The sequence below is a fragment of the Papio anubis genome, chromosome 2, assembly GCF_008728515.1.
Source record: "Papio anubis isolate 15944 chromosome 2, Panubis1.0, whole genome shotgun sequence".
Lineage (NCBI taxonomy): Eukaryota > Metazoa > Chordata > Mammalia > Primates > Cercopithecidae > Papio > Papio anubis.
In genome coordinates this window covers 86,744,034-86,766,426 of record NC_044977.1, presented here as the reverse complement: position 1 = coordinate 86,766,426, position 22,393 = coordinate 86,744,034, and the positions used below count along the sequence as shown (strand labels likewise).

The 22,393-nt window shown below is 47.7% G+C and overlaps 1 protein-coding gene across 17 annotated transcripts in view; it reads left to right on the top strand.

The window, feature by feature from the left end:
* The window catches only part of CACNA1D (calcium voltage-gated channel subunit alpha1 D), a 327,018-nt gene that overhangs the window by 280,787 nt on the left and 23,838 nt on the right, over positions 1-22,393 (top strand). For 14 of the 17 annotated variants that reach the window (XM_021934314.2, XM_021934311.2, XM_021934308.2 and 11 more), the window contains 10 exons: positions 2,342-2,386; positions 2,792-2,920; positions 5,184-5,249; positions 6,951-7,042; positions 8,415-8,574; positions 9,133-9,260; positions 9,393-9,489; positions 12,574-12,676; positions 14,433-14,534; positions 19,641-19,771. In XM_021934314.2, coding sequence (XP_021790006.2) covers positions 2,342-2,386; positions 2,792-2,920; positions 5,184-5,249; positions 6,951-7,042; positions 8,415-8,574; positions 9,133-9,260; positions 9,393-9,489; positions 12,574-12,676; positions 14,433-14,534; positions 19,641-19,771 — 1,053 coding nt within the window. The remainder of the gene's footprint in view (positions 1-2,341; positions 2,387-2,791; positions 2,921-5,183; positions 5,250-6,950; positions 7,043-8,414; positions 8,575-9,132; positions 9,261-9,392; positions 9,490-12,573; positions 12,677-14,432; positions 14,535-19,640; positions 19,772-22,393) is intronic. The other 3 variants (XM_021934318.2, XM_021934315.2, XM_021934317.2) reach the window with 1 other exon arrangement.

Below are 22,393 nucleotides of genomic sequence, written 5' to 3'. Positions count from 1 at the left end.
AAGTAAGAATCCCTGAGGTATGACCTGGGCTTCGGAGATTTTGTTGAAGATCCCCAGGTGGTTTTAGTGTGCAGGCTGGCATGAGAGCTGGCCTGCCCTTTTCACTGGGCTGACATTTGTCATTTGGGCAAAGCCATCCTCAGGGTTATATTTTGGCAACTTGCACTGTCCCCCCGGGGCTGCCAGTCACATCCTCCCCTGAAGCAGCCCCCCATGCCCAGTGGTGCGTGGCGGGAGGGGGTGTCACAGGCGCACTGAGGGTGCACGAAGCCTGGTGTGCTGTTTGCTCTTTCTCCCTCCCTCCCTCGTATGTTACGCTGCCCTCTCCCTTTACAAATGCTGTCTCTTCTTCCCTTTCGTTCTTTTAAACAAGAGAATATTCACGGTTTGAAGTTCATAGTCCATAGGTTGTCACATTTCAAAGATATCAGTTGAAGAGATGCACACTTCAAAATTCAGTTCAGTTGCTGACTTTCACGAACCCTAAGGAAGGGGGCCGTGAATGGCTGTCAGACTTGAAGCAGAATAGAGAGAGGCACGCAGGAGGGTCTTAGGCCGGACTGTGGCCAGGAGCGCCTTCCCTGACCAACAGGCCCCTTACTGTCTTGCAGGTCTGATTCATAAGTCGTGCATGTTTCAGGATAACTGTAGCGCTGTCTCTCTCGTGCACACTGCCTGGTCCCCTGAACACAGGCAAGCAGAGGCGTGCATGCAGGCATACTCAGCATGCACACTCACAGCCCATACTCCAGCCAGACAGGCAGGAGTGGAGCCTTCCTGTGCACAGCCTTAGTGAGAATGATGTGGAAGATGATGAGAACTTTAAAAAATTAGTTCCTTCATTTGTTAAGGTGTTAAGTTGAAAAACATTGTCTGTCCCTTTAAGGAGGTGATATTTCCTTTGAGATGAGCCAATAGAAGAGGGTAATAAAAATAGCGATCCTGGGTTTTTTATAAACCTGTGGCAGAGTCTGATTCTGAGTATCCCAGGAGAAGCAAGGACCCCTTTAAACTCTGTCAGAACCTGTTCCTCTTGGGTTCATAGTCACGTTACTGAATTTGAGTTTTTCTATGATATGCTGAAACCCCTTATTTTCTGTGAATTTTGTAGAATTTCTCTTTGGTCTCAGGAGGTAGCCCTTGATGCTAGAGAGACTTCAGAACTGAGCTCTTCCTTTCCCCAGATCCCCAGGGAGGAGGCCCTCGAGAAGTACACACATCCAGACATGTACACATGTCCCTTAACTTTGCAGACACACTGTACAGAAAGCCTCCTTGAAGCCCCTGACCAGAAGAGCCTCATTTCTCTCTGTCGGCTCCTGGTGACACCAAGGGGAAAAGAGAGGCTGGCACGTGCTGGCTGTGGTTCCACTGACTGTTGCTGTTTAATGTAAGGATGCCTCCTGGTGCTGGCTGGAGTTTGCTTCCAACTCCTCTGTGTTCTCTCAGACACTTTCTGAACACTCAGGTAGTGCCAGGCACCATGCTGGGCACAGAGTGGAGTGAGGCAAGGCCCCTGCCCTTCCTGCGGGGGGTGGGGGTTGAGGGGCCGGTGAGCACCAGTCATTACAGATTCTGCATCCTGGGGCCGAGGGACAGGAGCACAGCCAGACCCTGGAGGAGGTGGAGCTGCTGAACCTCGGGGGAGCTGGTCCTCTACTGTTTCTTCCAAAGACCCATAGAGGGACCTGCACTCTCTCTTGTGTGAAAGCTGTCTGAGCTGTGGGGCAGGCAGCAAAGGCTTCTGTAGGGAAGCCCGCCTCTCTCCTCCTCGCCCTGACTCAGTCTGTCCAGCTCTGCAGCAGCCCCGCCAGAGAGGCTGTTGTCAGACATACACCACCCAGGCGTTTCGTCTCATAGGAGCAGAGTGTGGTCCAAGGGGGTTTGCGGCCCACAGGCAGGCACCACTGTTTGCCCCCCTGCTAGAGACATTCTGTTCCTCAGGGATAGGAGGCCTGCTGCAGAGCGGTTAGTTCCTGAGACCCACAGCCCCGACTAAGCCAAGAGAACTACCCTCCTCGTAAGAAGCGGGGCAGCACTCTGCAGCTGTCTCTAGGAAGAGTTGAGGTCTTGCGGCACTGCCTTTACTGGATGCCTGTCAGCCTGGCACGGTGTGTCCTCAGATGTGAACTAGAAAGTGGTACTGTGCCTGTGCCCATGTCCATGGCTGCCTGCCCTCACGTCTACCTCCAAGGAGAGCCACTGGTATTTTCTCAGGGAGGGAGCAGGCGTGGTGTCCAAAGACAGGAACCACACATTTTTTTAAAGGGGGAAATGCTCTCCAGAACCATTGATTCCTTCCTGGTTCATTAATCCATTTTCAATCTTTGATTTCTTAAAGCCAACTGAAAGTGAAAATGTCCCTGTCCCAACTGCTACACCTGGGGTAAGATCAGTGACTAGTCCCCAGGGGCTGGGCCTTTTCCTTGAGTTTATTTGACCATGTCGAGTTTTCCACTGGTTTTTCTGTATTCTCCATGATTGTCCTTCCAGAACAGTGTCTGCAGTGGTTTGCATTCATCATCAGTGTCCAGTACTCTTGACCAGCCCAGCGTTCTCCTCTAACACAGTAGACTATGTGGACATGCATGTGCTGTGTGGACGCAGTTTTCCAAGCTCTGTGTTTTAGCATGTAACTCTTCCTTTCATATCATGCTTTTTAAGATGAAAAGGCCCTAGAATCACATCTTCAGTTCTTACCTCTGTCACCTTTGCATCTGTTGCTGTTTTTCTGAAAGTGTTGCATGTTCTACTTTCCAATGGGTTTGACCTCTCCATGATAACCCTTCAGAACTCTGAAGAGAGCAATAGAATCTCCATCACCTTTTTCCGTCTTTTCCGAGTGATGCGATTGGTGAAGCTTCTCAGCAGGGGGGAAGGCATCCGGACATTGCTGTGGACTTTTATTAAGTCCTTTCAGGTAAGAGCCACGCCTAGGACTTCTGTCTTTGTCTTTGAAGATCATATGTAAGTCAGTGATTGTCCCCATACTAGAGGACCCAGGCTCCCCCTGTGTGGCCACTCTGTGGACCTAAGTCAATAGAAAACATGGAATGCTGGAGAGACCCAAATCAGCATTTCTTGGGTCAATCACATGGGATTACTTGCCTAAAGGAAACAGAAGAGAAAGCAGGAAGGATCCGTAGCTGAGAGATCTGTAGCATTTCCAAGACTGAGAGAGGTGTGAGGCCTGCAGCCCTGCAGTGCCCCCGGGATGCCTGGTGGTGGTGTGTGAGGGCCGGGTCCCAGCAGACAGCCTGGAAGCCCAACGGCCTCTCTCTGACAAGGCTGCAACAGTGCTGTCTGTTGGCTAGTCTAGACACAAATCAGAAACTACCACCTGGGGCAGCCACCATCACTGGGTTATCCTGCTCCTGACAGGGTCACAGAGTTCGAGATATTTAGGCATATACCATGCCTCATTTGTCACCTCTTATTCTCCAGGCTGGTACAGCTCAGTTCCAGACTTTCCCAAGTAGAACCAGCTTTTCCTGTACCTGCCCCAGATATTCTAGCCTTCCGCACTGATTCCATTTGGAAGAGCCTTCCGCACTGATTCCATTTGGAAGAGAAGATGTGGGAAATATAGATTCTTATTAAAAGGTGGACCCATGTGGGGAATTTGTGGATATCCACAAACATTAGAAAGTGAATCCCGCATCTTCATTTTTTAAAATAATTTAACTATTTTTCATTCAAAAGTTATAAATGTTTACAATAACAAATGAAGCTGTCCAAAGACATAAAGAGAAAGTTCAAACTTGGCCCTCACCCACCTCTGGGGTAACCAGTATTACCCTCCCAGTAAGCATTTGTCCCTAGTGGGTGGGATTTTCACAGGTAAAAGGGAGAAGGGACAGCAAGGGGGGTGGTGCAGGCACTCACAAGGGAAGTCACCGGTCCTGCTGGGGAGAATGAGGTTGGAGGAAGGTAGAGTGGGGGCCTCAGGCAGGTGAGCGTTGGACTTGCTAAGGCACAGAATCCTCGACAGTTATTATTCATTTAAAGTACCAAAACTTGGGAACAAACTGCTATAAAAATAGATAATTCAGAGGTAATATTATCTCACTTTTTAAATAAATTCTTAAAGATTCAATCTGCCACAGATAAGAAAGTCGTGTTCCAGAGCAGCAGTTCATAAAAGCAGAGAAACTGTGCAAACAAAAATCTTAAACATTTGGCAATCTAGGAAGAAAATGTACTTAGGTATGTTGAGGAAAGCCTGAAACAAATCCTGTGGAACCCTGCTGAGCAGTCCAGCTGCAGGGAGGGCCAGGCTGGCGGGCACAGGTCAACAGCCGGCACAGGTCTGAAGGTGGCTGAGCACCTGTGGGCCACTGACTTTCTGACAAGCTCTCTCGGGTAGCAGAGAAAGCGGGTGCTTTAAGCGTGTGTTCCCAGAATTAAGCCTAACACTCTGGGCACCCTATGCAGGTGGACGTGTTGGTCACATGTGATGAGGCAAGACAGCAGTTGACAAACATTCGATGAAAGGATGGGGGCTCTGTCAAACACTTGTATTTGGTGTTTCTGAAGGGAGCCACACTTGGCGACCCCCCAGCTTGCTCCTTTTCTTCCCTGGCACAGCCCCCCAACTTAGCAGTTCTTTCAGAAGGTGTGCATCTTAAGACAGGTATTTTGCATTCTACAGCCACAGCCAGAAAGTGGTTCTTCCCCTCTGACCCAGTAATTCCACTCCTAAGACTTCACCTTAAGGAAATACTTCAGCAGAAGCAAGGTGATTTTGCATAAAGATATTCCTTTGCAACATTATCTACAATACTACCCCCCAAAACATACCCACAAAAGAAAGTGGAAGTACTCTAAATGTCCAGTGTTCTGGAATAGTTTGATCAATTGTAATTTCACCCAGAAAATCCAGTAATGAACTTAAGAATTATGAGAGTTATGTGTCTGTGTTGAAAATGTTTAGGATTAGGCTACAGGGTTAATGACCATGGAAAGCACATCCTGCCTGTGATATTGTAACACTGGGCGTGCATGTGGATGGTGTCATCAGGACTAAAGTAGCTGGGCAGGGCTGGGATTTAAACAGTTCTTCCTCACTGTCGATGTTCTTTCATGGTAGCACGTGGAATAGAAAGGAAGCATGTGGCCACTCATGGGTCTTCTCAGTCTGTGCCAGCTGGCCAGTGCTCATCCAAGTGCCTTTTCTCTCCCAGGCACTCCCGTATGTGGCCCTCCTCATAGCCATGCTGTTCTTCATCTATGCGGTCATTGGCATGCAGGTAAGCTCCAGCCATCTCACCCTCAGGGGCCCTTTCACTGGGTAGCCCCAAATCTGTGGCAAGATGTATCTTGACCAAGTGAAGTAGAAGCGTCGTGATTTTTTCAGCCAAATGTCTCTGCTGAAGCCATACATAGGAAGACGAGAAAGACACGGCTGCTTAGGAGAGAGCTCCAGGGGAGGCCCAGGCTCAGAAGAATGTAGCGAGGTTAGAATGCACCAGGAAAAATTGCATTTCATGGCAGAAGAATTATGCTTTATCATAACAAAGTGAAATTCACTTGAAACTAAATATTTCCAGATGCTAAGACTGAAGAGAGAAGCATGTGGCCCCTCATGGTCTTTTCAGTCTGTGCTGAGCCATCACAGGGACAGAAGGCGGGTGCTGAGCCAAGTGCCTTTTGTGACCATTGTTGTGCTTTAGTAGCTCACCTTTAAAAAGAGGCATGAAACTGGGCTCTTCTGTGACCCAAGCAGAGGGGCTACACCCTGCTTCCCAGTTCCTCCTGGGGGTGGGAAAGGGACTGGGCCTCCCTAACAAAGGAGCCCTAACACCACGTGGGTGGTGGGATGGGTTGTGGGTGGAGGGAGGCAGCGTCTAAGAATGGAGGCAGTCGAAGAGCCCTAGTGGCTCTAGATATCTGCTGGCAGGCTCCTTGCAGATTCTCCACGTGGGCAGGTGCTGTCTTTCAGGTAAACGAGGGATGTAAGTGAGAAAGAAGTAAAGTAATTCTGTGATTCTAGGGGCAGAGAAATGGTAGTGCTTTTTTTTTTTTTTTTTTTTTTTTTAAATCCTGAAAGCATAGAAGCATTTGCAGGTATCTGGGAATCTTACCAGGAGTTAGGAAACAAAAGTCAGCATACTTGAGCCTCTGTGATTCAGCAGCACGTGGCGCTGTGTGCCCTGGAAGGTCTTTTATCACATATGTTCTCATATAAAAAAGCCATCTCAGAACTGCAAGCTGCATGGCACACACCACCCCAGATTCACCCAGCAGGCATTTGTAAGCATCTGCAGGCTTCTCTAGAATGTCAGTCTGCTTCCTAAATCTCACAAGTAAAACTCTTTACTACCTTCCCGTTGCCGTGAAGGTAAAGCCCACTCTTCTGCCTGGGGCTCACAGCCCCTGCCTGTTGGCTCCTGACCTTGTCTCCAGCCTGATCTTTTTCTGTTTGCTCATCACACATGTTACTTTCATTCCCTCGGTATCTATGCTGTTACCCTGCTCCTATGTACGTGGTGCTTCCTCCACCCGAAACACTCTTCACCTTTCTTATCACCTGATGTATCTTTCAGTTCTGAGTTTACATGTCACTTCCTCCTAGAGGCCTTCCCTGACCCAGCCCCCCAGCCTTGGGTAGATGAGCCTGTCTCATCTTCCCTGTGTATCTGGACCACCCCAGCATCATTGGGGTTTGATGTTGCCTGGCTACCTTTGTGTCTCTACCCCAGGGTAAGGGATCCTCAAACGTGAGACAGTGCCCCTCTGGAGCACCATGTTCCCAGTGTGTAACCTGCTGCCTGGCACATGGTTGTGCCTGGCAGATCTTTGTTGAATGAGTGAAGTGCCAGGTACCATGAGAAAACCCTAGTTAGTAAAGATCAAACCTGAGTTAGTTCTAAATTCACATATGGATTTTTTTTTTTTTTTTTTTGCATGATGAAATCTATTCTCTTTTTCCTAACAACTTCTCCACCTAGATGTTTGGGAAAGTTGCCATGAGAGATAACAACCAGATCAATAGGAACAATAACTTCCAGACGTTTCCCCAGGCGGTGCTGCTGCTCTTCAGGTGACTGCAACTGGCTTGGGTGGTGCTCCTGGGCAGGGGTTGTGAGTCTCCTGCTAGGTCTGGGTCCAGAGGGACGGAGGACATAGGTTATTAAAGCAGCATGCATTTCCCAGTTGACTGTGACGGCTTTTTGTTTTTGTTTTGTATTCTTAAACACGGACCCTAATTAATTAACACTAATTAATTACTGTTAATTATACAAATGTTTAAAGTAGAGAAGACACAAAAATAAGCATCCATTTATACAAAGACTATTAGTGCACTTGCATCAGATGATGGCTGTAAATCCAAGGGAATTGCGGCAGGACCTCCAGTTACTGTGATAAGTTGCACTTGAAAATCAGCATTTCAAACACAGGAATTTTGTTGGATTGTTAAAACCGCTGTGGTAATCCCAATTGTGGCTGACATAAGGTTTATTAATTTGGGAGTAAGCAGGGACACTTAGGCCACCTGAAAAATTGTAGGATGTATGTTTATGCATGGAGGCATGCACTTAAACACGACCAGGAAGACAGAAACTTAGCAAAAATGTGGCGGCCTTTTGCACAGCCAGTGGAGAACATCCTAAGATGTACAATTTCAGATTTTATGGGATTGCTTTAACTTTGTGAAACAAGCTGCCTTCATAGTGAGAGAACTTTCTAGAGATCATGAGGTATTTCTAATGACTCTAGTGACTGACAGGTCATTTGCAAGTTAGGTGGTTTCCAACTCTGCCTTCAACAAAATTGAACAGAGAAGTTGTTAAGTATTTTGGTCATTAAAAATAATTAATAGGCCGAATGCAGTGGCTCATGCCTGTAATCCCAGCACTTTGGGAAGCTGAGGTAGGTGGATCGCTTGAGCCCAGGAGTTCAAGACCAGCCCAGGCAACATGGCAAAACCTGACTCTGCTAAAAATACAAAAATTAGCCAGGTGTGGTGGCGACTGCCTGTAGTCCTAGCTACTGGGGAGGCTGAGCCTGGGAGGTCAAGGGTGCAGTGAGCCAAGATCATACCACTGCACTCCAGCCTGGGCAACAGAGCAAGACCCTTCTCAAAAAATAATAATAATGATTAATTACTGTTAATTATACAAATGTTTAAAGTAGAGAAGACACAAAAATAAGCATCCATTTATACAAAGACTATTAGTGCACTTGCATCAGATGATGGCTGTAAATCCAAGGGAATTGCAGCAGGACCTCCAGTTACTGTGATAAGTTGCACTTGAAAATCAGTAGGAATTTCACATTTCCATTAATTCAAATTGGATTCGCTTCAAATGACTTAAGTTTTTCTCTAATTATTAGTTTTTGTCCCCTAAGATCTAAGCTTTAAATTCCTTCTTTCCTCCACTAAAGCCCCCTTTGTTCTTCATCTGAAAAAGGTGTGCGACAGGTGAGGCCTGGCAGGAGATCATGCTGGCCTGCCTCCCAGGGAAGCTCTGTGACCCTGAGTCAGATTACAACCCCGGGGAGGAGTATACATGTGGGAGCAACTTTGCCATTGTCTATTTCATCAGTTTTTACATGCTCTGTGCGTTTCTGGTAAGTGATCAACATAGCTCCCCCTCTCAATTTACAGATGCTTATGTAGCATTCAGTGTTCAGAGCAGTGACCTTGCCCCGTCCCATCGCCTGAGGACAGTTGATGTGGATGAGCACTCTGGACTCCACTTGGCAGTTGAGGGCTTTTGTTTAACCAGTCGTGTGTCACTGCCGCCACCTTTGTAAGCAGACATTTGGTGCTCGATAATAGACTTGGAGCAATTACCAGTCACTTTAGCTTCTTAGCGTTCCTTTCTAAAATTTCAAAACCAGTGCATATGGTGGTGACTTAAGAGTGTGAATTTTTTGATGATAATGAAATTATAAAACTGCAATGTGTTTCAGAAGGCCTTCCTTCCCCAGGACTTAATAAAAGCCATTCCGGAAAGCTAGAATCACACTCTTTTCTTAAACATTCTCCAAATAGAAAGTTTTTTACAACTTCTCTTGGAGACCGGGGTCCCCATGTTTCATGTCCATGTCATTAGAAAGCCTGTGCTCAGTTCTAACCCAATCCAGCTGCAGCTGAAGTTCCTCCCTTCCGATTTGCTTTTTCAGATCATCAATCTGTTTGTGGCTGTCATCATGGATAATTTCGACTATCTGACCCGGGACTGGTCTATTTTGGGGCCTCACCATTTAGATGAATTCAAAAGAATATGGTCAGAATATGACCCTGAGGCAAAGTAGGTTGAAAAAGATTTGATTTGGTGTGTGGGGGTGGATTTTGGAATGTCAGCTGTGATTTTTGTGGACTGGACTGAAAGTTTGGGTCAGTTGGTACTGTTCCTGGACCTCACATTGTATTTTACTTCCAGGGGAAGGATAAAACACCTTGACGTGGTCACTCTGCTTCGACGCATCCAGCCTCCCCTGGGGTTTGGGAAGTTATGCCCACACAGAGTAGCGTGCAAGGTGAGTGTCCTGTGTGCATGTCCAACAGCCTCTCTTGTAGAAGCTCGCTTCATTCAACAAACACTTGTTAAGTGACACAGCCAGGCCTTCTGTCAGGTGCTCGGGATGCAGAGATGAATAATATGTGGTTCCTACCTCTGGGGAACTCTCATATTTGTAACTCTTTGGACACCCTGTCAGGAACCATCAGAAGAGGAAGAGAATTCTGTAATTTGTCATTGGGTGGATGGTAGGGAAGGCGACATTTCAGTCAGGTCCAGAAGGAACCTAGGAGTTTGTCAGAGGCAGGAAGGGCTCTGAAGGAGGCAGGAGAATGGACATCATAACGACAAAGGGTGAGCCACTGGGTTACCCTTTGACTGGGACATAAGAGGAAGTGTCAGAAGGCCCCAGGCACAAGCTGAGCCTTCTCTGACCTGCTGAGGTCCAGGAGAATGGGGAAGAAACACAAATTTCAGGTTTCCGTGGTAGGAAGTTGGCTGTTGTCAATGGAGAAGTAGACCTGAGGCAGGGGGAGCAACCAGGAGAGCTGGAATGAAGGCAGCAGAAGTGGGAAGAGAGAGGAGCAGGTCGCTTGGAGATTCACTTGGGATGTGGAGCAGGGAGGACTCGGTGGCCTGGGTGAGGGGAGGGGGATGCTAGGAGAGCGCATCTCCCAGCCTCGGCAGTGGTGGGACACGGTGCTGTGTGTTCCACACGTCCCCTCTGCTACAGAGCTTTGTGGCCACCACAGGAGATGGGGCCCCTTTCCTGGCATACCAGGCTCTAGTCTCTCAGGGGTGGATCCAGATCTCCCACTGCAACCCGGTTCTGTGTTTCCATGCCAGAGCATGCTCTCAGGAACCCTCAGTGAGACTTTTCCTTCCACAGAACTCACGGTGCAGCAGCTTACATTTGTTGTAGCAACAAAAAAGGATTTCCCTTTTTCAAGGAGAAATGCAAGATTTGCCTCTTGAAACTCTGCCTTCTAGAAATTCATCCAGTCTGTATAGTAACTAGTTCTTGCTCCTCATGGATCCAAGGAGATCCTGGGGTCAGGGGTTTTACCACTCTAGGATGCTGAGTCAGCTCTAGACAGAAACCAAGGTAGCAGAACAGAGTCTAAAATATGTTTCAGACTCAAAGAAATCCCTGAGCCAGGTGCATGTTCCCTGCCCTGAAAATCCAGAAAGCCCTCTAGGCAAGTCCTGAGGGTCCTTGCCTCTCTTTAGGCCGCACTCTAGATATAGAAACAGAGCTTGACTTTTTTTTTTCCATAAACTTCCCAATACTGGCCTCTTTTCTGCTTTCCAAGAACAGTGTGGGATCCAGTTCACTGATGTCGTCTTGTGTTTAAATTTCCAGACCCTTTTACATAAAGCTTTCAAATGTCCTTGAGGCACAGTCATCCATTGTGCTGACTCAGGAACTTGCCAGGAAAAGTGAACAAATGTCCAGGATTCCCTGGCTGCCTGTGCTGGTTTTGGCGAGGGGGCCGGGCGTTGGTAGGAGGACTAGGAGTTTGGGTGGGATAGACTATGAAGACACAAGATTCCAATTCATCAATATGGAAGAGAAAGAAAGTCTTTTCTTTTGGAACATGCTGTTAACAAAAAATAAGAAGTTTTTAAGTATTATCAACATCACCATTAATTTAGTGCTTGCCATGTGCCTCACACAAAACTCTTGTGTCCATGAGTCCTTTAATCCTTGCAAGTTCCCATCATTGGGCATATCATCTGCATTTACAGGTTGAAGTGACTGGGGCCCAGAGAGGGTGTACCTCACCCAAACTCCCTCCCACTCTCATTGCTGGTGTTAAAGGGATCAGGATATAGAAGATGAGTGGGGAGCATGGATCCTGCTCTGAAAGACCAAACCCTGGGAGAAGCCACACAGACTCATGCAAAATGCTACAGGATGTACATGATGGTCTCACTAGGCAAGGTCTGAAGGACACTCCCTGAGTTGGGAATAGTAATGGATCCTGTTGGTTGAGAACCTAAGTCCCAGGCCCTGTGCCTGGCCCATTGTATCTTACTTCCTTTAACCCTCACAACAGCTTTAAAAATGTGCCTGGAGCTGGGTGCGGTGGCTCATGCCTGTAATCCCAACATTTTGAGAGGCCGAGGCAGGAGGATCCCTTGAGGCCAGAAGTTCAAGACCAGCCTGGGCAACAAAGTGAGACCTCATCTCTAAAAAAACAAAACAAAACAAAAATGTGCCTGGAATGGAGGTCTGACGCTAAGACCTCCATTGGGATTAATGAAAAAAAGGAGAAGACTGTTTGAATAGTGAAGTTTCACAGTTTAAAATACAAAACACATCATCTGCATGTCAGCATTTGTATTTCATGACTCAACCTTTGATCTTTGTCATCCCAGAGTCCCCCAAATGATAGGTTGTATTAATCAGGGTTCTCCAGAGAAACAGAGCCAACAGGATGGATATGGAGGTGTATATGTATGTATGTGTGTATGCGTGTGTATTTGTGTGTGTGTGTGTGTGTGTGTGTGTGTGTGTGTATATATACACACACACACACAGGTTTATCATGGGGAATTGACTCGTGATCATGGAGGCTGGGAAGCCCCATGGTCTACCATCTGCAAGCTGGAGCCCTGGGGACCTGGTGGTGGTATCTGAGTGAAGTTCTGAGAACCAGGGGAGCCCATGGTGTAAGCTTCAGTTGAAGGGCAGGAGAAGACTGATGTCCCAGCTTAATCAGGCCAGTAGAGAGAGAATTAAATCTTCCCCGACCTTTTTGTTCTCTGTGGGCCCTCAGCAACAGGATGAGGCCCACCCACATTGGGGAGGGCATTGCTTTACTCACTGTACTCACTCTACCAATTCACATGCTAATCTCATCTGGAAACACCCTCACAGACACACCCAGAAATCCTGCTTAACCAACTGGGCATCTCGTGGCCCAGTCAACTTGAAACATAAATTAACCATCATATGTGTACCCCCAAATGGCTGTTGAATTGAATTGAGGGTTGACTAGAAAAGAGATGAGTGATAAATGGAAAATAAACATCCAGAGGGATATGGCTGTGGTCACTTATTTCCTTTCTGCAAAGAAACTTTCCTTTCTTTTTACAGAGATTAGTTGCCATGAACATGCCTCTCAACAGTGACGGGACAGTCATGTTTAATGCAACCCTATTTGCTTTGGTTCGAACAGCTCTTAAGATCAAGACCGAAGGTAAGCATTCCCTGCCAGCAAGACAAGATGGCAGGAAAGGAAAGAGACAGCACATCCCATCTTGCCTTCCTCATCTGGGCCTTTTCTTGGCCAAGGGGAGGCCCTGGGGAAGGGGCTGGCAGGTAGAATGGAGATGTCCATGCCGGGCTGGCCGGCTGGCTCCTGCCTCCTGTTTCCTCATCCTTTATCTCCTTCCTTTATGCTTCACTTTGTCCCAGAATGTTTTGAGTTGACTCATACTACTGCTTACTACATAGCAGGGGAAACAGGCAGTGTATCGGAGCAGAGACAGAGCCATCACAAATGAACTCACTCCAGCCATCCCTAACTGGTTGTATGACCTGCAATGAGGGATGTCACTGGTCAGAGCTGTAGTTTCTTTCCTTATAACAAGGAAGTAAATACAGGGATGTCCAGGAGGTCCTGAGATGAAATGAGGTGATGTCTGCAAAAGCTCCTTTGTAGTGCCTAGCACATAGTCAGCACTTAGAAATATAGAAGCATCTTCCCAGCTGAGAGACCAAACCAGCATGGCCTTCACAGCCATGCTCAGCCCTGGTCAAATCCTGGTAAAACAGGCACTAGAGTGTGGCCATTGGAGCTGGCTCAGTGGCGACTTCGCAGGTGGAATGGAAAGCAGATTGCAACAGGCTGAGGAGTGACCAGGAGATGGGGGGAGGTGGGAGGTGGAGACCTCAAGGAGAGCTCACTCTCTGAGGCACTGGAGGAGAGGTGGAGGAGAGGAAAGAGGAGGCAGCAAGGGACTCATGCTGAGTGCAGGCAGGTGACTTCTTACAACCCTAGAGCCCAGGGAGATGCAATCCAGCAAAGCCAGCCTCTTTCAGCCTAACAGGGGCGCCTTGTGGCATGCTTGTCTGTACCTGGCCCCAGGCCAGCATTGTTAAGGGCTCCAGAAGGCAGAATGGTCCTCTATGCTGACATGTTAGTTGAAAAGACAAGTGTGGCCGGGCGCGGTGGCTCAAGCCTGTAATCCCAGCACTTTGGGAGGCCGAGACGGGCGGATCACGAGGTCACAAGATCAAGACCATCCTAGCTAACATGGTGAAACCCCGTCTCTACTAAAAAAATACAAAAAACTAGCCGGGCGAGGTGGCGGGCGCCTGTAGTCCCAGCTACTCGGGAGGCTGAGGCAGGAGAATGGCGTGAACCCAGGAGGCGGAGCTTGCAGTGAGCTGAGATCTGGCCACTGCACTCCAGCTCGGGCGACAGAGCAAGACTCCGTCTCAAAAAAAAAAAAAAAAAAAAAAGAAAAGACAAGTGTAAGCTCATATAATAAAAGGCCAAGGTTATGTTGTATGGATGAGTACATATAGTAGGAATTGAGAGTCTTATTTGGGTGAAATTTAGGCTGGATCTTCAAGAAAGGAGGTATGATTTGGAAGAACCTGTGAAAGAGCGGAAGGCAAAGGCATTCTGGGTTAGGAACAATGGAAAGCAAATAGCAGGTGTCAGTTGTGGGAGGGCAGGATGGAATCAGAGTGGAACAGGCCTTGAATCTCAGGGTGAACCATGTTTGTTCCCATGGTGGAGGGACTTCCCACTGGGAAGGCATGATCTCTATTGCTGAACATAAGAAGTGTGTTTGCCCCCGGCTGGGGAGAGCCTGGTGGGAGGGGACCCCCATCCTAGGGCAGTGTGTTCATCCAGGTCAGGCCGGGACGAGGCTGTGCAAACAGACGAGGAGCTGGGGAACAGAAACGAAGCTGGCTTTTCCCCTTTTGTTTTTTGAATCCAGGGAACCTGGAGCAAGCTAATGAAGAACTTCGGGCTGTGATAAAGAAGATTTGGAAGAAAACCAGCATGAAATTACTTGACCAAGTTGTCCCTCCAGCTGGTGGTCAGTGCAATCTATTTCCTAAGTAGTCCTTGGCCAGTGCTTTGGTTTTAATGCTAGTGTCTCCAGAAAGTCCAGAGAGAGTTTGCACAATGCTTTATGTATCAGTTAGAGCATTAAGGCCAACTGATAAAGGAAGCCCTTTGGCCATTTGGTGTGATTATTTGGGGTTTAATATGAAGAACATTCCAGACAAAGGAGAGGCTTCAGTGAAAAGCAAACCAAAACTCACATGGCTGGTTTTGCAGGGATTTCCTTTTTGGTAGAGGAATTAATGTTTGAGGACAAGATTGTGATCTCAAAGTGAAAAGCCTATATTTTTTGTCCAAAATGAAATACTCAAAAGTAGTTTCCAATTACCCTTCAGTATATTGTTGAAAATGTCCCATGAAAAATAGATAGCTTTCAGGAAATTGTATTTTTAAAATGTTCTTATCAAGACTGAATTTACTACCATAATTACCAAAAATGCCCTTTTAACTAACAGGCATGCTTATTTCCTTTCGTTATTTATCACAAAATAACTAACCTTCTTCGAATTTTTATATATATAAAAACCATCTATATATATACACACATACAGTATATATATATGTATATGTATATATATGTATATATGCATATTGGTTTTGCATTTTTATTTAAGTACCTGTGGACTTAGACGTTGAGATGGTTGTTTTTGACTGTTCTGTTTCCAAGTTTTAAAGGTGCAGGATCTGTTCACCCAGTACCACCACACCAGCATTCTAGCATCCTTGAGCCATGGGCATGTGATGAGCCTTTGGTGTGACCAACCGAACGTTTATAGTGTCACTGCCCCCACAGCTTTCGAGACTGGTCTGGCTCAGGTCTGATAGCTGACTTGGGACCCGGGCCACCCCTGAGAAGGTGATGAGCTCTGGCTCTTGGGGTGCAGACAGAGCAGCATGCCAGCCAGCTCTGCTCCTTAGCATGAAGCGAGGAGCAGCGTGAGCTTTTGTTGCTGAAGGGGTTACCTGTAGCTGGCACGGCCACCGGCTCAAAGCTGGGGAAGACGGTCCAGAAAGAAATGATAAAAGGAAAACAAATGAACCACAATAACAAAACAAAAAACCCTCCCACCTAGAGAACCCTGGCTTCCCCCAGGAGAACTGATACTGCACATTTAAAACAACTCTTTGGTTTTCATTCTTTTCTTTGTAGCTGCACATCCAAGAGCTGGCATGGCTTAGATGAAATGCTTTTGAAAAACTGTTGTAACAATATGCTTGAGGTTTTTCTGCAGCCTCCATTTCTTTCACCTCGCAGTCTTTCAGAATATTCTGAAGCAATTCTGTTTTAGGGTGGTGGCATGGAATCAGAGTTATCTCTTGCCAACTGTATTCCCCTACATTGTTTCTTGAAATACAGATGCATGCTTCAGAATAGCGGGCTATGCCTGTCTATGTAAACCTTCCCCTGCGAGCCAAGGACCCTGCTCCTCCCTTGCTCCACCTCACATCTCTCTTGGAACACCACCTTCATCACAACCAGCCGAACTCCCACGTTAATGCCCATCCTCGTGAAATGCCCTTGGAGGGTGTCATTTGCATTACTATGAAACTTCATTTATTTTCATTTTACCAAAAGAAAAGTCCAGAATTTAGCTCACCATTGAAGCTCCCTTCCTTTGAAAAGCTGATCAACTTTTAGCTTTATCAGACTTCTAGTAGAGTGGAAATCTTCTTCTTTCTTGGTCCAATAACTGGACTTAGCCTTTTCTATTCCTTAAAATGGATTGGAGTTTAGGATGACAAGTTTTAATCTATTCCACAACAGCAGTGAGAGGCAGTGTGAAGCACAAGAAGAGAGAAGTGGGGCCTTAGGAGGAGACGGAAGGCTCTGCAAGCTCCCTGCCTTTGTTGAGTGATGTGCCCAGTGCGGGGCTTATCCGGGCTGAATCTCATATGAGCGCTGTGGCCACCAAGGAAGTTCAGAAGGTAGTGGCCATCAGGCTTTGGTGCATAGACTCTGGAAGAGTTGCTGGACAGGCTTTGCTCTCCACATTCATCATTTGTCTGTCTTTCCTCTTTTATCTTCCAGTAGACCCATGTCCCCAATCTTTCCTGCATCGTAGCACACTTAGAAAAGGATATTTGCATACCCCTCTGGGGCAACAGATATGGAGTTCTTGAGGCTGAGGGCCTCAGCATCCCCTACGCCATCACCTGGTCAAGAAGCAGGAGACTGGGTAAGGCCAGCCTCCACTCCAGGTGGCTGCGACTGGCAGGTGTGGTGTGCTCAGGAAGTCCCTTTTAGCCGTGGTGATAGAGCTGGGTAGGATGCTTGTCTTAGGTGGGTTTGCTGGTGTGCCGTGAGGCGTGACCCAGCTCCTCGTGAGCCCGATGATCAAGTCAGGAATGAACTGTGGATCTGTGGGCACATGTCAGGCTTGCTTCACTCCCAGTGGCCCGGGGGCCTCGGCTACCCCCTCGCCATCAGTGCTGAGCTGCCTCATCTCTGCCTCTCAGCTCAGGTTCTCACCTCTGCTCTTCAGCCTTCCTCTGCCATCTTGTGGGTCCTTCCCCTTCATTTCAGAAGTTCTCTCTCCTCCCCAGGACTCTCCTCCATCCTTGACCTGGATCCTTTGCTCCTTTGCCCTGAAGAGCACACTGAGCTGCCTCCATTGCCTTCTTTTCAGTCCGGAGCCCAGACAGCCTCCTTGTATTCATTCCTTCTCTTCCTTCCTGTTCTGTCCTGCTGTAGCTTTGACTTTTCTTGTTCTTAGGAACTCTTCCTTGGGCCTAGTCTCCTAATTAGCTCAGTGTCTCAATGGAGAAGATGAAGTGACCCTTCAGTTTTCTCCTGTAGAGCCCTGGATGGGTCTGCCTCTGCTCTGGAGGCTGAAGGGAGATCAGAGTTAGGCCTGCATTTGCGGGAAGCATCAGGGTGGAATGAGGTGTGGATCTTCTGCAGGTAGAGCCAGGGCTTTTTCTGGGCCCCACAGAGAAGACTGAGAGCCCTGGACTACAGAGGAAGGCTGTGGCATGGCAGGACACCGGAGACCATCTCTGGGGTCCCTGGAGGCACTAGCTAGACAACAGTGTGTCCACCTTTTGTGTGCAGCCTGGGACAGGGATACATTTGCATGGTGTGAGAGGCAGCTCTGAAGAAGCCGGCAGCCATTGTGGCTGGAGACGGCCATCTCTGGAGAGGTGGTGTGAAGGATAGGACCCCAGGCTCGGGGGGCACTCTGTCCTGTGTTAAGGTCCCAGCTAGACTGAGCTGGGCAAGTCATTTGGCCTCTCTCCATCTGTTGACAGGGGCGTGGTGAGCAGATCCACCATGTCAGAGTTGTGAAGAGGCCATGAGACCCACATGGAATTCTTCTTACACAGGGCTTGGCACCTATAGGTATCCAACAGTAGGGGCTGGCTAGAGCTAGAGCTGATATTCCAAACACACCCTGAGCCAATAGGGAGGCTGGAGAGTACAGCAAGGGGTGAAATACCAGGACCTGAGTGTTCTCTGCTTACCTCCTTGCCTTCTTGCCTATGGACCTTGCATCATTAGACAAGCCGAGACTGATTAGGGACTGTGTTTTACATGCTACTCAGAGCCTTTGGCTTACCTGGGTGGCCCTACACCACTCCAGGACTATCTTGGCTTGGGTTTAGAAGGAACAGAACACTTCTCCAGGCCAGACCACCTGAGACAGCCTTCTCACACAGTAACACTCAGTGGCTTCTGACAGGGAGGACTAGAGAGGCAGCCCAAAAAGGCCCGGGCATCTCCAGTGGGGACCACAAGATGTTGGCAGCACCTCCTGGATGGGCACTAAGTGAAGCCCACCTCAGGTGCATTAGTGAAGGATGATGCTTCTCCACATCCCCCAGCCCATCAAGCTCCAGGATCCCTATGAATGGATGCCACTGTCGGCACATTTTAAAATAAGGGTGACTCTGAGGCTCATCATCATCAAGTGCCCAGCACTTAGGACAGCCCAAGCCAGGCAGCTGAGTGCTTTACCTGCTTCCTCCCACATAATCCTCATGGCTCCTCTGAGAGGCTTATCCCCACTTTACAGATGAGAATACAAGCTCAGAGAGGTTGAGCCCCCTGCCCCCAGATCAGCATGTAGCTCTTGCAAGGGCAGTCTGGCCTAAAAGCCAGCTGCTCTGCAGCCTTCGGACCAGCAGCCATTCCTCCTTCAGCCTCTGCAAGTCGTGGTCAGTGGACCGCCAGGCCCCACATGGCCCCACACACATGGGATGGGGTACTAAAGTGGTCGTAAGCTTTACCCCCAAGAGACACAGCACACTGAAGATTTGGTGGCAAGCAGCCCGTGGGAGAGCCGTGGGGCGCATTTACATGTCCAAAGTGGTTTACCATGAGACAGCCAGAGCCTCTATTCTGCCTCATGCATCACCTTTAAAGTCATCAGCAGAGTTCTGATTCCCCAACCATACATGTTGGAGGTTGTTTCTGAACAAAGCAAAAATAAGCCCAGCTCAACTTTGAGGTTGGTTGGAGCTGTCACTACAGTGCAGAAAATGAGCTGTTCAGAATTACAAACCAAGAAATGGTTACGGAGCTTATTGGTGGAGAATGTGGGGCGGGGAGCTCATGAAAATCTGAATTTGCAGTAACTTTTCTAAACCTTCCTCTCCTTCTGAGCGTGTATGTCACCTGTCTAGGTCTCTATCTTGAGACATCGGGATTTGGATGGTTAATTGCCCTTGATAAGTTTATGGTAGTTATACATGCAAATCCCTATGCACAGGGGTGAAATGTGGCCCGTGAAGCCTCCTTTTGTTTTGTAATTTTTATTTTGAGTAAATAACCAAGACAGCATTTCATAGTGTTACTAATATGCTGCTCTATTAAACTCATAACAAATATATTATTTTCTGCAACCTCGAATATCAGTTCATTTAACTGACACTAATTTTGAGCCTTAGTTGCTTTGCAAAACCTTGCTTTTTGCTGGTTTGAGACTCCTCTGTTATATGCTGAGACCTCGGTGCCTTCTGCGCCATACTGCCCGCCCGCCCCACTCTGCCCCTGCCCCTGCCCCAGCCAGAAGCAAGTGTTTAGGCTCTTGGTCTAATGTGCTGATTCGGGAGAGCTCTGTCTGGTCTCTCCGTTTAGATGATGAGGTAACCGTGGGGAAGTTCTATGCCACTTTCCTGATACAGGACTACTTTAGGAAATTCAAGAAACGGAAAGAACAAGGACTGGTGGGAAAGTACCCTGCGAAGAACACCACAATTGCCCTACAGGTGAATTGTTGTCTCATTTTGTTTTCTCTCTTCACTAACGATTTTACGAGCTTATTTGAAATACTAGAGAGCTGCCTATTCATGGTTGAGCAGTACCACAAGGATTTTGTTTAAACTGAGATACTGCACACTCCCCCAAATGTGGACTAGCCATTTCTGGGCCACAAGGTAAGTGCTTCCCTCCCCGCTGCCTTCCCCATGGAGCCCTGCACCTGCCACCTCCCACGTGGCAGGGCTGCCAGGACGGAGAGGAGTGAGTGCTGCCCTCGCACCCCAGCCCCGCCAGGCAGTGCCCTCCAAGCAGGCACCCACCTTCCCCACAGCCCTGGGCTCCAGGGTTCTGGCTGCCCAGTGAATGAACAGCTTTCCATCTGAACGCAAGTGCTTTGTTTTGTTTCTGTTTGTTTCTTACCCCACTGCTTGTTGGTTTTTGGTCCATTTCAGTAACATCCATCACCTCCTAGTATGTACTCTGTGTGTGTGTGTGTGTGTGTGTGTGTGTGTGTGTGTGTGTGTGTGGTGTGTCTGTCTCTGTGTGTTGTCTTCTGACGGCCAGAAGGCCAGCTGTGCACATGCTATGCTCTCGTGCCCCGGCCAGCCTCTGGGCCCTCTCCCTCCTCCACCTGGGCCGTGCTCCAGGCTCCTAGAGTGTGGATGTGGCTTTCGGGAACCTCTAGTACCAGCCAGGGTCCTTGCATGTGAGGAATGTAGAATCCTAGGGAAGCCCAAAACTCTGGGATGGGAAGCAGGTATGTGGAGGGGCAAAGAAGGCACGATGAGGACCAGCAGGAAGAGGGGCTAGGAAGGTGGTCTGTGAGTGCCGTGGATGAAGGAGGCAGGGCAAAGAGGGAGAAGATGCTAGGGACAGGGAACAAGGAACCACAGAGGCTGACAAACAATCTGAAACAACTGACCTCTGCTGCCCAGAGTGCTCGGAATCCATCATGGATAGGATAAAGACTTTTTAAAAAGCTATTTACGCCACAGTTTTATGCCCCTGTTCTCAGCATGTGTTAAATTTGGCCTTGTGGGTATTGATAAGGTTCAACATGGAAGAGTCCTTCACTCTTTTCCAGGGAAAAATGCCCAGCATTGTTGTGTGTTCAAAGTGATGGTAACAGCCAAAATGAGGGCTTATCTTTGATCTTGCTGAGAGAGAGAATATGAATATGAATATGAAAGTGAATGAGTGAATGACAAACATGAGCTATGTGTGTATCTCATGGGTTAGTAGATGGCCTTGTGTGACAGTGACCTGCTGATTCATGGTGAAACCTCTGCTCTACCCAGACAGCTACAGGGGCTGGGGAAAGAGGTATATGAGGGTTGGCAGGTGGACCATGAATCCGACTGAAGACAATGATCTTACTGCCTCTGATCACGTATCCTAAAGGTAGCTGAGGGAATCACAGGCTCAGTCACACAGCCCGTTGGCATCTCAGGTGGTAGGATTTACAGATGAAGCTTTCTCACTTCCAAACAATCCAGTTTGTAAAAGTGACAGCCCTCCTCCTGGTCTGCAGCTCACAGCTAGCCTCAGAGAGAGAAGGCAAACTGCAGAGATGTTTGCAGATTGGAAGAAGTCTCCGGTCCATCCCTCCTTGAGGACAGTATGGCCAGGTTGGATACCCGGAGAGGGAGTGATGAATATGCTTCTGCAGGCTTGTCCTTAACGGAGCCCCCTGCCCAGAAGACGAGACTGGTTAGATGGTTTAGTTCCATTTCCCACTGCCCTGGGCTTGTAGGGAATTGCTTATTGTTCTGGGAACCTAATTGGGACCAGAACTTGATAACTTTTCTGGAGGGGGGAACATAGTCTGTCATCGATGGTTGATGTCCTAATTTACAGCGAGCAAATTAGCTAGGTACCATAAGAATCTTGCATTTTCTGTAAGAGGTATGGGTGGCCACTTGGATGCAGGGTCATTTTTACTTTTTCTGAACCCCCAAGACTTCCCAGTTAGACAATTTCAGCACTTTCTCTAGTGGCTGGAAATAGTGTTTTGATGTTTTAAGACATGCACAAACAACGCACAGCTAAGTCATTACCAGGTTTCACGTCTGGGATTTTCTGAGTCCTAAGTTGAAGGGTCAAATGGCATGAATTACAGTGGCAGGTTGTGGGTTGAAAGACTCTCTTGCTTTGTGTTGCAATAATGTTGAGGGTTTCTCCTAAACGTTTTTCATTTTATTGTTTATAGAGTTTCATTTTATTGATGAAATGCAAACATTTCCAGTTAGATGATACCAACATATTTTCGCATGGCTCCATTGGGAGTTGAAGCATCGTGTGTAATTTATGTTGAGAATGCAGCCTGGAAAATTAAGTTGTGTTCATAATCTTAACAGAGAAACTGAAAATGTACTTGATTCTGAAACATTAAACATAGACATTTTTTTTTTTGTCTCCTTGAAGGATAATTCTAATTGCATTTTGGCTTCCTGTGCTGTAGAAATGGCTGTGAGTGTGATGTGTTACCCCATGTTTAATTAACATGGGGAGGCTTTCCTTTCTGCGTGATGAAATACCGGGTGACAATGTAGCAGTTAGGAAAATTTGGTGGGACCGCAGTGGGAGAGTTGTACCACCAGTGTAACTAGGACAAGGACACAGCCTCGGGA